We start from the raw sequence: 16,991 nt of genomic DNA, 5'->3' as shown, positions 1-16,991 counted from the left end.
CATACTGCCTTAAAGAGTGAGTCTTTTAATCCTTCACTCAAATGATTTACTCAAAACAGATTAAATCAAGAATGAAACACCAGCTGTGTGTTGTTCGAAGATGAGCTATGATTGATTCTGCTGTGACGTTGTTTGAACCTCTTCGTTGGCAGAGCAAACATAAACAAAGTAACTGGCAGTATATATTTTATTTAAAAGCAGAAATCACACTCACAATCATGCTAAAAGCTCTTGGTCTGAATATCAGGGCAATAACAGACCTCCTGCTCATGTGATATTGCTAAAACATATGCTGGTGATTGTAGCATGGAATGGTCCATTGTATTGTGTAACATCTGCAGTATATTGTAGTGAACGTACAACATACCATATAATCTCACTGAGGATCTACACAAATTAATATTGTATACGTAATTCCACATTGTCTCCTGTCTTTTTGTTTTGACGTTATTCTAAGGCTTAATGACAACAGGGCACATCAATATTCCATATAAAAAACAGGCACACACACACACACACACACGACTGTTGTGACACGAGGGCCAGATGTAGAGTTGAATTCTAATGAAAGTGACTGCAGAGCTACAAGGGTAGAGTTGCCTGCATGCATATGTATATGTTTGAGTAACCATAGACTTGTCCCATGAGCTTAGGGCTTTATGAATGCTTTGTTTGCGCGTACACACACACACACACACACTGAACCACAACATATAGAAGCAAAACACAATGTAGCTGTATCAACAGAGCATTTCATTACTCTCAATCTGGATGTTTTTTTGCTTCAAAGTAGTGTGTACATTTGCATCAAAATGAAAAATTAACAATTATATATGAGCTCATGAAAAATGGGGGCAAAAACAAAAGTGTTGCATTTATAATTTTGTTCAGTGTAATTATTGTCAAGGACTGGAAATGTTCCTAGTCTTGATTGTTTTGTATGAAACCGAGTTTTAGTAGTAAAAAGAATACTGGTGGCATTTATATTTTCACTTTCACACAGATCACATGGACTTTGTTTTCAGTTTGCACTGCCTTTCCTTTGTTTGGTTAGTTGTAATGGATGTTAACTGATCACTCATTTTGTTGAGCTGTGCATGTCTCATTACTTCCCTTATTTATGTTCATGCTTTGTTGTCTTTCACTGTCGTCTATTGTTGATGTTAAGCCTGAGTTGTGGATGCTACTCTCTCTTAGTTTGGATCTCTTTGTGGATTATTAAAGCCTGTTTGGATTTATCCCTGTGTTCTTTGTTGTGCTTGTGTATACTAGCCACATATGTGTGACAGAATACCCGGCCACAAAGTGAAGTAAGCAGCGTAAGTTTTTGTGGGAATTCGCTTTTTTTTTTGTCACAATGTACCTCCCTGCAGTTAGACTATTGCTCCTGCAGCAGGGGGACCGCTCCCTTGAGGAACATGTGGAAAAGTTCCTCAATCTTTCAAATTTAGCATCATACCCTGAATCGCCCGAGATGGTCCTCACTGCAGAACACAAGATCCAGGGAGTGAGGTTGGATCCAAATCCAACTCTTCCCACCTTACATATACCTAAACCTACCCGTCTCCATCCCCTGATCCCTAAACCCACCCATCTCCACCCCCATGTGGATCCAACCCCCCACCCCCTTTAGGCTACGCCCTCACCCTCGGTCACTCCAGCTCAACCTCAGCCCTCTGGATCCCTGCTGCCATCTCGGGGGGTTGTCTCTGCATCTCCGTCACGGCCTCCTAGGTCACTGGAGTCCCTTCGTGGCTTCAGTCCTTTGGCTACGAGGTGGTCTCCCCATAGTGGTGTCTGTCTCTACATCTCCGTGGCTTCTCCCTCCTGTTCCTGCCGTGAGGCACATTCTTGGCTGTGGCCTGGATTATCATCCACCTGCCTCTGCTCAAGGCATTCTCTGGCATCCCCACTATCTGCACCACCTAGGATTTTTTTTGTTTGGCACTCTCCCGGTCAACCGTCCTCCTCCAGAGCCTCCTTCTGCATCTCTGCCTGTGTGTGCCATCCCTTTGCCTGCTCCTGTTCACCATCCCTTCACCAACTCATCCTCCTTGTCACCACGGTGTGAGAACTTGCCTTCTTGGGGGTGGGGGTTCATGCCATACTGATTTTGTTCAGCTGTTCATGTCTCATTACTGCCTCTATTTAAGTTCATGCTCTGTCTTTCATCGTCGGCTATTGTTGATGTCAAGCCTGAGCTGTGGATGCTACTCTTAGTTTGGATCTCTTTTTGGATTTATTAAAGCCTGTATGGATTTATCCGTCCTCTTGTGCTTGTGTATACTAGCCACATACATGTTACATGCATAGATTTTATTTTACATATATACAATTGAATATTGCTTTGTGTCACATGATAGATTTAGGTAAACAGGTTATTTACATTTCATATTCACTCTGGTAGCGTTTATATGTATATTATTAGAGAATTTGTGTATTTTAAATATACGGTTTGAGTGAATATTGCTTAAGTGGCATGATAAATTTATATAACGCACTGTTCACTCCCATTTTATTATATTCACCCTTGTAATTACAAAATACACAACCAGCTTGGTAAAGGGAAACAAGGTTTAACAGTTTTATTCATATAAAATATGTACATTAATATTCATTATCTATGGGAATTTACAAATATATTTATACAAAATCTCCTTGCAAGGGTTTGTCAGTTTGTGAATGATGCTGGGGGAACAGGCGCACACACATACACACACATTCATGCATTCACACAGTTACAAATCCACATAACACATTTGTATTGCATAAATAAATAAAAAACATACAGTATATACAGGAATTACATGACTGCAAAACATATCTCTACAGCATATTGAGCACACATCACACAAAACCCTCATAAACTTAAATGACATTTTCGTTTTAAAGAGCTGCAATATTTTTTTCATTGATTCCTCATTTGTTGCTATTGACACAATGGCGATACAAACAGTAAAATTCCATGCTTAACGAACACATGCAAAACCACAAACAGTTGTATTGAGTCAGGCTTATTTACAAGTCAAACCAAATTAGTCATTACATGCTATATTGCATTAAAGAGGCTCCATTTGCAGTGCTTAGGGTGTGGGTAACCATTTTTAATGGAGTGTGCAATTCAAAGCATTTCTTTTAGGCATACAACCACAAAGTTACAGTTCCAAATCCTTTTTTTTTTCTTTTTTTTTGTATTTGCACTTGTTTTGTTGGCTTTTGCTTTTGATGCCCTAGTCTTTGTTGCATACTCAATTCTAATTAGTTTGTGGCAGCTGATCCCCCACAAGAAATTACTGGGGCTTTAAATATCGTAACGTCAACCAAAATTTGATCTTCAGATTACAGCAGGTCCTCATGTTGAGTCATGAGGCAGCTGACTGGCTCAGGCTGAAACGCGATTCGCAATTAACTGTTCTTTGGTTCGTCTGGTTCCTGAGGAGTCAGTTCTGGTCCAGGATGATTCATTGCAGTGTGGTCTTCAGTGCCGTTCTATCACCGCCCTTAGATGGTGTTTCTTCATCCTGGGTTCTGCGAAGTTAAATATACACTAGAGTCAAGAGAGGAAAAGCAATTCATCTCAATTACATGATTTATTGGTTGACCTGCACATCAAGAGTTGGGGCCAATTGCACACAACATTTGACCTCTCATACACCCCCTGACCTTTTCCTTCAGATGAACAAGAATGTCTTTTCAGCTCTCCCTTATTAAGATTTAAGTATTGGGCTGCAGTTCTTTGCACTGGAGAGGTCAGTGTCCGCAAAATATGTTCAATGATAAATTGTAAAATAAGTAAGAGTGGTGATGCTATTTCAAAATAGTATGTGCTGTGGAGGTACGCATATGTCATCTTGTGAGTTTCAATAACTTACTGTAATGCAGGACTGGCTTGCTGTGAGCTGGGGTCTGGAAGGTTCTGGAGGTTGCTGGGCCTTGCCCTCCTGTTGTGATAACCTGCACCTCAAGTCTGTAGAGAGATGCCAACTGAAGACCAGAAACTACCAAGATATTACGCTCCTATTTGTGAAGAAAGAGAAGATATTTTAGTTCATTCAAATTTGAGTCTGAGAAAGAATTAAAATACAAATACACTATTGTTCAAAAGATTGGGATCGAAAGATTAAAGATTTTTTCATGTTCTCTTATGCTCACCATGGCTGTATTTATTTGATCAAAAATACAGTAAAAACAGTAATATTGTGAAATATTATTACAATTCAAAATAACTCTTTTGCATTTTAATACATTTTAAAATGTAATTTATTCCTGTGATGGCAAACTTGAATTTTCAGCATCATTACTCCAGTCTTCAGTGTCTCATGATCCTTCAGAAATCACTCTAATATGCTGATTTGCTGCTCAAGAAAATTTTTTATTACTATCAATATTGAAAACATATTGTGATGCTTCAAATTTTTTATATACGATATTTTATACATTTTCAGGCTTCTTTGATAAATTTTTAGAAAGTCCAAAAAAATATTTTTTAACATTATAAATGTATTTATTGTAACTTTTGAACAATTAATGCAACCTTACTGAATAAAATAATTCATGTATTTAAAAAATGACCCCAAACTTTTGAACGGTAGTCTACATTGTAGAAGAACTTCAGAAAAAAAACAGCGACACTGTAGAAGAACTTTCGATATTAATACAATGAATACAATACATTTATGGCTTAGTTATCAAATTTAGTAGTTTCTAAGAACAATTTATGGAAAAAGCTAAACAGCTAAAATAGAACAGCATGAACTGAGTTTAGAATGGTGTGAATTCAACTCAGAACTGTATGAATTCTACAGTATGTCGGTTTGGTGGTCTTGCTGCTGGGCCAGCACACTAGTGCCCAAAACGAAAACATATCCAATGCTGGTGAACAGTGTGCAAAACACAACATACTGTATGCTTGTGACCAGCAATCGTTATCAACATGACTTACTGGAGGCAGGATTTGAGACTGGGATATGAGGCTGTTGGGCAAATTATTTCTGCGGCTCTCTGTGATGACCTCTGCCCATGTGACCTGATATCCTGTGACCTGCTGTGGCGGTTGAGGCATGGCCACCACCCATGAGAACAGGCCTGTCACGTTCCCCATGTAGACCGAGAACGCTGCCGTCAGGTTCTCTGCCTTGACCAGGACCTTTGGAGGAACAACTGCTGATTGAAAGAACATTAAGATTCATATAAGACACATGAAACCATATACTAGTAATAGATATAGGGCTTAAGTGCATAACACTCCAAAAAAAAAAAACACTGTGATGTTTGACCTTTTTTTTCTATATTAAAATTCATTTTTAAATTTCAAATTTAAAAGTCAAATATGTTACAATGACACAACTGCCCTGATGTCAAAATGAAAACTTGAATTGAGTTGAGTTGAGCTAAGTTGAATTATAGTTAATTTGTTGAGAAGAAAGTTTAGCATAATCTATTTTATTAAGAAATATTATTATTATTATTATTATTATTATTATTTCTAGTTTTTTTTCTTTACAAAAATGGCAAAAACATTTAAATGATCCACCCAACATGCAGAAACATGAAGCACAATAATTAAAGGGATAGTTCACCCAAAAATGAAAATTTGATGTTTATTTTGACTTAAAAATCTTCGTTTGTGTTCTACTGAAGAAACAAAGTCACCTACATCTTGGATGCCCTGGGGGTAAGCAGATAAACATCAAATTTTCATTTTTGGGTGAACTATCCCTTTAATGAAAAAATTACTTTGAAAAGTATATTTTACACCAATTTTTTTTTAAAGTGTATACACTCAAATATTCAAGGTATAAGGAAATATGTAATGTATGTTTTTTTTGTTTTTGTTTTGTTTTTTTACAAAATGGCAACAAAATTGAAGTGATCCACCCAACATGCAGAAACATGCAGACACAATTATTAATGAAAAAATTACCTTGAAAAATATATTTAACACTATATTAAAAAATAATAATAATTGTATGTACACTAAAATATTCAAGGTATAAGGAAATATGTAATGTATGTTTTTTTTTCAAAACCATGAATCCTTCATGATTACAAAGAGTACATTTGCAAGAAGATAGAGAAATTTGGCTTCATTGACCCACCCATTTGATCCAACATACCTCATAACCAAAGCAGTTTTGTAGATTACGCTAATGAATTGCAGCAATACACTCATCTTGTTCTCAGAAATTAAATCTCAGAATTACCTGAGACTGTGGAGCAGGGGATGGGTTTGGGACTCTTGCTCTGGATAGTAACACAGGACGGGGTGTAGAAGGTCGTGCTTTCTGCCTGGGCTCTGCCTTTTGATCCTACAGGCTGGATGATCACTTTATACTTGCAAGAGAACTGAAGGCCAGGAAGGCTGGCGAAATTCTCCTGCTCAGTGACATGAGAAGAAAGCAAAAGTGAGAATTTATTCCAACTCCACTGAGAGGAATTCAAGTAGAAATATGATGACTGATCACCTATCACCACATCCAGCATAGCTGTGGGCCACAATGGGGAAATCTATAGTTCATGTTTTGCATATGTCAAGAAAGATTTATTTTAATGCTGATAAAGATATTCTCCCCTTTTTTATTGTCAAAGATTTTAACACAATCTCTCACATTGTAAATTGCATAATTACACTGATGAAAATCTAAACCTAAGGATGTCTAAAATAATGTTTTGTCTCATAGTTCTCTGCATATTTGGTAAAGAAATCTTTCTGGAATTGGGATGTGCCTCTAAATGGTGAGTTATGCAGCATGAATGATCAATGAACACCACACGAACACTCTCCCTGGAAATTCATCTTATGTATGAGCTGTCAGAATGTGGCCTCGCACCTGTAGGGAGGATAGAAGACACATTCCTGACTGGTTACCTGGGTAATGAGCTTCTCCTGTGTTCTGGATCCATTGTGACTGCAGAATTCCGGAGACCACTGCACACGGTAACGATTCACAGTGGGATCTGAAAAGGAGAGATGGCAAAATATTAAATGCCAGATTCTGAATGTGATTATGAAGGGCTCTGAGTAAGGAGACAGGAAGTTTCTTTTGTTCCACTCCACTCACATATGCTGTTCCAGACCAACTTCCTGTCTGTGTGTTGCTTGATAACATGCAAACTGATGATTTGCTTTTGTTTAAAACTATTTCAACTGTATGTGCTGGCAGAAACTTTGTATGGGCTTGCCAAATTTGATCTGATACTTTAGTTATTTAATATTAACTACTACAAATTTACCCAAAAATGTCAATTCTGTCATCACTTACTCTCATGACATCCAAAATTGTTTGCATTTCTTTCTTTTTTGGAACACCAAAAAAAAAGTTTAACAATGTATTTTTTTCCCCATACAATGAAAGTATCAAGTGATATTTAGGACCCCACTGGCTTTCAATGTATGAGCAGAAACAGTGAAAAAAATCTTCAAAATATCTTCTTTTGTGAACCACAGAAGAAAGAAAGTCTTGGTTTGGAACAACATGAGGGTGAGTAAATGATGACAGAATGTCCATTTTTGGATCAACTCTCCCTTTCAACACATCTGAATATTTTTGATAAATATTTAAAAACTTGGATAAGCCTTTCATTATATTATTAAACATTTTTTAAATCTTCGTCAGTCAACAAACAGTTAATGATAATCATCAGTGATGATCCATTTAGACCTTACAAGTAATCACTGCTCAGTAATACGCCCTGTAGAAATCAATGCTTTTTATTCATCCAGAGAATATGCAAAACAAAGCAAAATATGCAAAGCAAAGCAAACTTGATAATGTGCCTGACAGATCAGTGTGAGATAAATCTGCTGGACATCCATTAGAGAGATTAAGGGATTTGACATGTGGCCAGTATGACTCTTAAGTCTTACTGAAATTCAAAACAGAGGTCAATAAGAAGATTTCAAGCACCATTTTGCATGGCTTAGTATGACTAAAATGTTGTCACTTCTATGACAGTTTTCATTTGCGAGTTTAATGGAGGATTATCTCATCACTCACTGACAGAATGAAACTGTTTAAATGTAATTTGCTTCATGCAAAGTTAGGCTGAGACATGCCTCATCCGCTCATGTTAGCACACAAACAGCTCCACACTTTTTTTCAAGAGTGGTTCTTATCACTTCCCAAACAAAGAGCTATTGTTCTTCATCTAATTACGTATAATTCTGATTCTTAACTCTTTAATAAGCACTATGTTTACATAATTACAAAGCAGCTCTAAGGAAGGAAAACAGTAACAGGACAGTTTTCTAGATGAAAGACTTGGTCTATTGTAACTGTCATACCTTTCTTTTTCCAGTAGACCCGGACCTGAAGCTGACCATCTTGATAGAACGGAGTGCCCACGTCTAATAGATCTGACTGGGGTTTTATAAAGACCGGGCTGACTGTGCTTTCCAAATCTGAATGACATCAAATATGGGGGAAAAGTATAATGTTACAAATGGAAAACATTTTTAGCTGTTTTTCACTGTATTTCACAACACCCAAATGAGTGCTGTTATGTATCAAGCAAAAAAATGTATAGCAATTAAATAGTTTTGTACCAGATTGTCTTTGGCTTGTAGTAAACTGAAGAATGGCCTTGGAGCTCTTGAGAGGGACCTGACCCCAGTATGAAACCGCATGCAACTCCACAGTGTAACTCCTGTTCTCTCTCAAGTCATCCAGCTCAGCATAGGTAGAGTCCTGCGCACACACACACACAAACCCACAGGCAAGGATTAGAATAGTCACGGCAATCCAAATCCAAAAAAAGAAAGAGAGAACAAATGGAAATGGAAGGTAAACCCTTGTAGAATTTTTAACTACCCAATAATCTCATTTTAGTTGGAGGGCCATATAAAAACTGCAACTTATGCATGCAAAAAATATTTTATTTGTTAATCCTTGGTGAAGTCTAATCATAAAAACAGCATGCAAAGAACATGCTCTTCTGGAGCATATCCAGAATCAATTTTAGCTGCTTTAATGGCCACTATTGGGAGCAATTTACTGATTTTAGTCACCAGAGACCTTTGGACTACATTTGCGCATGAAATGAGTAACTAGGGAATATTGATTCAATAAAAATATTGACAAGAAAACGCGAAAACCACTTATCGCTTATCAGTCTGCCTGGATAACTTAAGAAGCTTTAATACACCATCTAAAAGTAAAACTGACCATTAACACAAAGTTAGGCCAAATAAAAGAAAACTGCTTAAAAATAAAGGTTCCAAAAGGGATGTTTGCAGTGATTCCATAGAAGAACCCAAAGAACTTTTAAGTGAACCTTTCCTAAAAAAAAAAATAAAAAAATTAAAAAAAAAAACTTTAATTTGCTCAATTTAATTAATGGGCCTGTTGCTTAGTCTGAAAAGCATCAAATTAGCATTAGTGTATCATATTTATGTAATAATTATTCAGTGGAAACAATAATTATCTTCTTTCAAAAACATTAAGAAATGTGCCGACCCCAAATATACTTTAATCTTAGTGTATAACTGTTTAGATAATAAAAATATTCTAAAAATGTATCACACCAATAAAAAAAATGGCGACTTTTTATTAGTTTTCACCATTTTTCTCCAAAATCATCCCACAGGCCAGATTAGACTCTGCTGCTTTAATTCAGTAACATGGGAACTAATACAGTAGCTGAGTTACATTTTAATATTACTACTACTGTTAATCATATATATCACAGCAAAAGAGTAAGCCAACAAAAGAACTGTAAAGTTATCAGAATTTTTGCAGATTGTGTTGTAATCTTATAATCATTGTGCACTAGAGTAATCTGTTTAAAATCAATTTGCAGCATATTTTTTTTCCTGTCATCTTGCAGAGCCAAACAGTAAAAGCAGCGTGGTTTACATTCATCCGCATTCACTCAGCAGCTATTTAAAAAATGTCATTTTCTGAGGAAATTTCCATGCCTCTCAATGACAGAGCCCTCAATAATATAACATGCAAAAATGAAGCAACTGCCATCTCTTGTGGATTATCTAAAGGAGGAAAAAATAAACTCTTCAACATGATCTCATTGAAAGAAAAACAATTCAGCTGTTACTGAGAGATTTCCTTTTCTCAAGCACAACTAGAATTGATATGCTGTTTTTGGCTGTATATCAAATGGCGCCCAGAAATGCTTGCATTTGCCAAGAGTGGTGATGCAATGCTGTACCACCCTAATTTGGTGTCTGAAGCCCTTGAAAATAGAGCTTGGTGTGATCAAAGGCCCAATCCTGAGTTGTTTATCTTGCACTTATTTGCACTAAGATTTCTAATTTGTTGTGGCTTGCTGAAAGAAGGGGCTGGGGAGTTAACCCTTGAGGGGTTTTGGGAACAATCCAATATATGAGAAAATGAAAGCATTAAAGGCTGACAGAAAAAGCAAATTGGTAGAGAGGGAGTGTGTGGGCAGATTATATGAATTACCCCATTTGTAATCTGTCTCCTCTTGAGTTTGGATGGTATAGTATGGTCAGAACAGCTCCAGGACAGTTTGTAGTAGTTAACAGGGATGTCTAAATCTGCAGACATGCTCCAGCTGAGGCGGACAGACACAGAGCGATCTGCAACAAAGGTCATGTCACTGACATGAAGTTCAGATGGTGCCGAGGGAGGGGCAGGATCTGAGAGAGGGTGAAATTTAGAAAAAGGTTAGAGTTCAGACATTTCAGAAAATAATGTCAAATCTAAATAACATGTGAAAGGATAACATGTTATTTAAATTATTATTATTATTATAAAATGGTATAGAATCCCATTAGATTACAGTTTCTTGATCTCACCTTTAGAGGATCTGAAGTGTCTGCTGGGTGTGGTGTATCCTCTGGTTCCATGAACATTGACTGCTGCCACTCTGAACTGGTACCAGCGACCGGGCCGAATGTCCGTCAGCCACACACGCTCTTCTGATGTCTACAGTACAGAAACACAGATGAATGAGTATAGGAGGGAGCATATAAATGACTGAAGGAAATAAAAAAAATGACTTCAGTACTGAATTTATAATAGTTCAAGTATCACAATGGAAGTTAAGAATTAAATTTTATGTTTGGCCTATACCATATTAATGTATTTACATACATTGTTATGATGATAATGCATATTTTCATTTTTCACAAAAATGTGCTTGAGATCAGTGCATAATTTTCAAATCTCCTGCAGTATGGCTGTGGACCCCGTCCCATAGAGACCTTTGTTGAAGACCATGTAACACACACAAGCACACACTTACTCTAGCCACCACTTGCCACTCAGTTGCTCCATCCTCACTGGGGTGGATGCCGTAGTTCCACCTCCTCTGCAGAACATTCAGCACCGGCTCCGCTGACACATTGAACTTGGAGGACCAGCACACTTCCAACACTCCAGACTCCAGCTCCTCAAAGACCAGCTCCTTTCTGGGCTTCAGAGGAGCGCCTGACGATCAAGACAAGAAAAACAGCAAATCTCAACTTGAGAAAGAACAATCTGGATATGCCTTTATTCCATCCAGTAATCTATCAAGAACAATATATTCATACTTGCTTTAGTTTGCACAACAAATATGCTTGATGTTTTCTGTTTGGTGTGACTTTTCAAAGGATATATGACACATGATAATCCAATCTGCATAATGTTTTTTTTTTTTTTTCCCAAATTCTATTATGGTTATTTTCTGGAATTTTTTTTACATTTTGAAACAGAATACTTTTTAATTTGTACGAAAAATGAAAAATCAGAAGTTAAGAGTTCCTCAGTGGTTGTCAAAGTTTTTGAGTCCTTTTTCGACTCCTTATGGATTACTGTATGTTTTTATCAGGTGTTTGGACTCTCATTCTTACGGCACCCATTCACTGCAGGATCCATTGGTGAGCAAGTGATGTAAATCTAAATTTCTCCAAATCTGTTCCCACGAAGAAACAAACTCATCTACATCCTGGATGGCTCAAGACTGATTACATTTTCAGCAAATTTACATTTTTGGGTGAACTATTCCTTTAATACCAATTTGCTCCAGAGAACATGCAAAAAGGCACAAGTTATTTGCATAATGTTTTTTTTTTTTTTTCCCAAATTCTATTATGGTTATTTTCTGGAATTTTTTTTACATTTTGAAACAGAATACTTTTTAATTTGTACGAAAAATGAAAAATCAGAAGTTAAGAGTTCCTCAGTGGTTGTCAAAGTTTTTGAGTCCTTTTTCGACTCCTTATGGATTACTGTATGTTTTTATCAGGTGTTTGGACTCTCATTCTTACGGCACCCATTCACTGCAGGATCCATTGGTGAGCAAGTGATGTAAATCTAAATTTCTCCAAATCTGTTCCCACGAAGAAACAAACTCATCTACATCCTGGATGGCTCAAGACTGATTACATTTTCAGCAAATTTACATTTTTGGGTGAACTATTCCTTTAATACCAATTTGCTCCAGAGAACATGCAAAAAGGCACAAGTTATTTGTATCATCCACATCAGGTGGGGTTAAAAACTAACTGATAACTGGGTTAAGCCAGCTGTTTATCATCAGGTTCAGTAGCAGGTCTTACCCCTGTAAAGGTTCTTAGGGGACTGGCATGTGTGTCCACAGCCGTTTGGGCAGCATTTCTTCTGGGCTGAACACTCTCCGTCTTCCTCACATCCCTCCACGCAGGCAGCTGCAAACCCGCTGGCTCTTTCTGGTGCCGGACAGTCACCCTGTTTCACCACCATCACTGATCGCAGGAACTCACAGCCCGTCACACCCTCGCCATGACGCTTGGGAAATGCGTGCTGAGGAGATGTCATGTCATAGTGTACAGAACCAAACTTTAACACCTGGATATCATCGTCATACATTCTAGCAATTCATTTGTGACACATTCATGTGACATTCATTTGTCTATGGATTTTGGACACACTTTGAGTATCATTCACTCACACTACAGTATATGCATGCATGTTTTTTTACATATAACCTTTCTACTTACAATTTGCATTATACATTAACTTATATTTATTATTTTAGGGATACAGGAGCCTATAAAAAAGAATAGAATAGAATAGAATAGAATAGAATAGAATAGAATAGAATAGAATCCATTCATTTTCCCAACCCCTTGTCCTATGTAGGGTCATGTGGATTATGGAAACTATTCCTGCTTATATTAGAAATGTAATTATTGAAAATTATATGACTGAAAACTTAATTCAGAGAAAAATATGGTCTAGTATAGGTTCTACATAGAAATGTAGACGTTCACATGCAGTTTAAATCTATATGAAAGGTGTATTGTTTTTTAGCTGGCTTTGAGAATGGATTTTCTTGTTTGTGGCACTATGTTCAACACAAGATGATTACAAGATTTACATGTTGTGAATGAGCGGATTTCATGCTGCTTAATGTTATACAAGTCTAAAATGATGGATGAAGTTCCTAATCAATCCTGGCAAATGAAAGAACTAATATTCATTGTTTTAAGTCCCCATTGCCCTCAAAAGTGCATTTATAGCCAAAGAAACAGGAAAAGTTGGATCTTACTAAGCCAAGAGTTTTAAATTGTAGAGAAAAGCCACAATAACAGGATTCAAGAGAGAAATTCTCAGACTGTTTAAAAAGATCAGAGCAGAACATTATCATGTTGAACAATGGGAGACCACTTAAACGGTAGCCAAGTCTGTCAAGAAAAACAATGGAGGATTAATATTTGGAAAACCAGAACACCAAGTTTTTTCTTGTTGAGAGCACATCCCAGAAACTACTAGATCTGTTAAGAATGCTGCGGTCTGTACCTCACATAAATCTCGACAAGGTCCGTCTTTCAACTCCCAGGAGACTTTGCATGGCTCCAGACACTGTGAACAGACAGCAGAGGTCTGAGAATCAAGAAGCAGTTTCAAATGACTCTTGTATTATTCTTTTTCATATAAATCACAGTCAAATATGTTGAAGTCAAAAGCATTTGCTCTCTGTAGGAGTATTACAATATACTGCTTTTGATGATAACCATTTTAAAAATGAAATATTGATATCATGTTAATATTACACATTCAATGATATCGTAAATAAACCATCACTTGTAACTGGTTGACACTCCAACATAGTAGGTGGCGGCATTGCACCTTAACACTGGTTGGCACCCGTCATAAAACAGAAATAAGAAGTAGATGAAATGTGTAGTTACAACTGCCACACAAAATCATGTTGGAGATGACAGGAAAAAAAAAACAAGTTACTATACCCACACCACACCCACAGCTTGCCAGTGTGGGAGTTAAAGATGAATTTGAGCATAATAGCGTAATACATATTTTCCCAAAAGTAGTATAGATAGTGCAATAACATCATAATTGTGAATTTTTTGGCCATGATAATCTTGGAGTGAAAATCAGATATGTGTTGCTGCTGATCTGAAGAGCTACAGCACTTCAATCATCACTTTTCAAGTTTGCAAATCGTTCAGACAAAGGTTCTTTTATCATATTTTGTTGTTTTTGATCATAACATCATTCGTAGGTGTTTGAAGTCTGTCATTACCTTCTCAGCAACTTGAAGAGGAAGTGTTAGCGGAGAGATCCCTGAAAGTTTTCCGATCACTGACATTTGCATTCAGCGTTTAAATCACATGCCAAAATTCTTTCATTTCAATGTCTACACCTGCCTCTCTCCCTGGCTCTTTCTCCTCCTCTTTCACTCCCTCTCTCATCTTCTATTCTCCTTTCCTTAAAATTGACACTTCACTTCCTGCATGAATGAGCGTGGCTGCCTCTGGGGAATTCGCATTTCCAATTTCACGCCACGATGAAACACAGCGGTCACTGTGGTGCTGAGGCTAAACATTGCTCTGCAGGAGCATGCTAGGTAAGAGATGTGAACATTACACATTATGCTGTTCTAGTAGTCATCTTTACTTCAATGGTCACATTTTCAGAACAGCATGAATGGACCTTTACCACCACCTTGGGAAAACGTACACTGCAAATTCGTCAGTGTTAAAGCATGTCAGAGTAAAGTGTTGACGTTATAGAGTTAGATTTTGAGAAATTAACACTATCAGAGATAGAAGCTGATTTGATTCAGTGTAAAATCACAGTGTTACAGGTAACCAACACTTGCCAATGTTATTTCCAACATCCTGGTATTTATGCAGCGCTGTCACTGAAGAATCTTCCAGACGCCATTTTCCCTCAGTTTCAGAATAGCAACTGGTAAGTCAAGCTACCTCAGTGTTTGTACTTTATAGACTTTCTGTATGGAAATAGTTATAAATGTACTGTTAGTTAAATGACTTAAGACAGAGTTTTAAGTGAGAGTTTGGCGGTTCAATCGTGGTTGTTTGTGTAGTTAGTTCGCTGAACTAAGCGGTACTTTCTTGACTTCTATTCAAAACTGACAGCTATTAGAATGTTATTTTAAGTAATTGAATGTACGTGAGTGTGTTTAAATGGCTGCGTTTTGCACTTTTTTTTTTCTCCTGCATGGTGCCTAAAAACATAACATTTACATGTACACGGTATTTCTGTCTCCGTAAAGGCTATTTTGTGCGCTGTTACAGCCACCAGTCTGTACAAAAAAAAAAAGCAACGTTTCCTTTAATTCGTATTTTAGTGCCCAAACGAGCGAGGGGAAGCTCAGTCTCTGCTGGTGCAATTCTTCCAGACGCCGTTTTCCCTCGCTTAAGAGAGTTGCTGAAGTATATCTGGTGAGTAAATTAATAAAGTAATTTAATGTACATAAGTGTGTTTAAATGGCTGCCTTTTTGCTCTTCCTCAGACATTTGTTCACCCAAAAATAAAATAAAATCAACGCTACTTCTTTAATCCGTATTTTAGCGCCGAAACTAGCAAGGGGAAGCCCTGCCTCTGCTCTTGCAGTACTTCCAGACGCCATTGTCTACACTTAAGAGAGTTAAAGATACTTCTCTGGTAAGTAAAGCTACTTAAAGGGTACTTAAATATTTCACCAATCATTAATTACTCACCCTCATGTCGTTCCAAACCCGTAAGACCTCCGTTCATCTTCGGAACACAAATTAAGATATTTTTGATGGAAGCTGAGATCTCTCAGACCCTCCATAGACAGCAAGGTTACTACCACGATCAAGGTCCAGAAACGTATTAAGGAGATAGGTAAAACAATCCATGTGACATCAGGGGTTCAACTAATTTTACGAAGCTACGAGAATAGTTTTTGTGCACAAAAGAAAGGAAAAAAAAAAACAGACTTTATTCAAATTTGTCTCCGCGTCACCCTAGCGTCATTTTGGAGAATATCCACTGAACGCAAACAGCATATGCTTTTCTGTGTCAGCTGCACCACACGGATACGTTGTTTTCGTTCGAATCAAAGTGTACATACAACATAGAAAATGAATGGGGTCTGAGAGCTCTCACATTCCATCAAAAATATCTGAATTTGTGTTCCGAAGATGAACGGAGGTCTTACGGGTGGAGTAATGACAGAATTTAAATTTTTGGGTGAACTAACCCTTTAAAGGGGTAATATGATGCGATTTCAAGTTTTCCTTTCTCTTTGGAGTGTTACAAGCTGATTGTGCATAGATAAGATCCCTGAAGTTGCAAAGACTAAAGTCTCAAAACCAAAGAGATATTCTTTATCAAAGTTAAGACTCTGCCACGCCCCCCTAAAACGGCTCGTTCTAACACGCCCCCACATATCTACATCACTATGTGGAAATATTTGCATAATGCGCCCAAATGTTCACGCAAAGAAAGAAGGCGTGGTTTCAGTAACTGCAGTTAGTGCTGAAGCAGCCATGTCAGGGAGACGCTGTGTGTTTCTAGGCGAAAGCAAAAGCACTTTATTTGGCCTTCCGAAAGTAGATGCATTTAGGAATCTTTAAGATTACTTACAACAGAACAGCAATACATTTTATGGACGACCGTTTCGTGAAACTAGGAGAGGAGGTAATCCTGACTTTGCTATGACAATCTGGCGCTTCTGAATAAGCTACTGTTTTGTTATTAGTTTAAGTATTTGCTATTGACTGTTCAAATGCGGAGTTTTGCGCATCGTGTGTG

The 16,991-nt window shown here is 37.4% G+C and overlaps 1 protein-coding gene across 2 annotated transcripts in view; it reads right to left on the bottom strand.

Moving 5' to 3' along the window:
* Positions 1-2,614: 2,614 nt before the first annotated feature.
* LOC107699107 (anosmin-1-like) overlaps positions 2,615-16,991 on the bottom strand; it is a 30,112-nt gene continuing 15,735 nt past the window's right edge. The window contains exons 3-14 of one of the 2 annotated variants that reach the window (XM_016500282.1): positions 13,743-13,805; positions 12,521-12,743; positions 11,224-11,408; positions 10,775-10,904; positions 10,419-10,615; positions 8,546-8,687; positions 8,285-8,401; positions 6,869-6,957; positions 6,204-6,375; positions 4,943-5,163; positions 3,873-4,017; positions 2,615-3,528 (exon numbers count right to left, since the gene is read on the bottom strand). In XM_016500282.1, coding sequence (XP_016355768.1) covers positions 3,479-3,528; positions 3,873-4,017; positions 4,943-5,163; positions 6,204-6,375; positions 6,869-6,957; positions 8,285-8,401; positions 8,546-8,687; positions 10,419-10,615; positions 10,775-10,904; positions 11,224-11,408; positions 12,521-12,743; positions 13,743-13,805 — 1,734 coding nt within the window. In that variant the 3' untranslated portion in view covers positions 2,615-3,478. The remainder of the gene's footprint in view (positions 3,529-3,872; positions 4,018-4,942; positions 5,164-6,203; positions 6,376-6,868; positions 6,958-8,284; positions 8,402-8,545; positions 8,688-10,418; positions 10,616-10,774; positions 10,905-11,223; positions 11,409-12,520; positions 12,744-13,742; positions 13,806-16,991) is intronic. The other variant, XM_016500283.1, reaches the window with a different exon arrangement.

Source organism: Sinocyclocheilus anshuiensis, unplaced genomic scaffold (assembly GCF_001515605.1).
Source record: "Sinocyclocheilus anshuiensis isolate Anshui unplaced genomic scaffold, SAMN03320099.WGS_v1.1 scaffold94, whole genome shotgun sequence".
Lineage (NCBI taxonomy): Eukaryota > Metazoa > Chordata > Actinopteri > Cypriniformes > Cyprinidae > Sinocyclocheilus > Sinocyclocheilus anshuiensis.
Note: the sequence above shows the minus strand (reverse complement) of the source record. Positions and strands in the feature narration are given on the sequence as shown.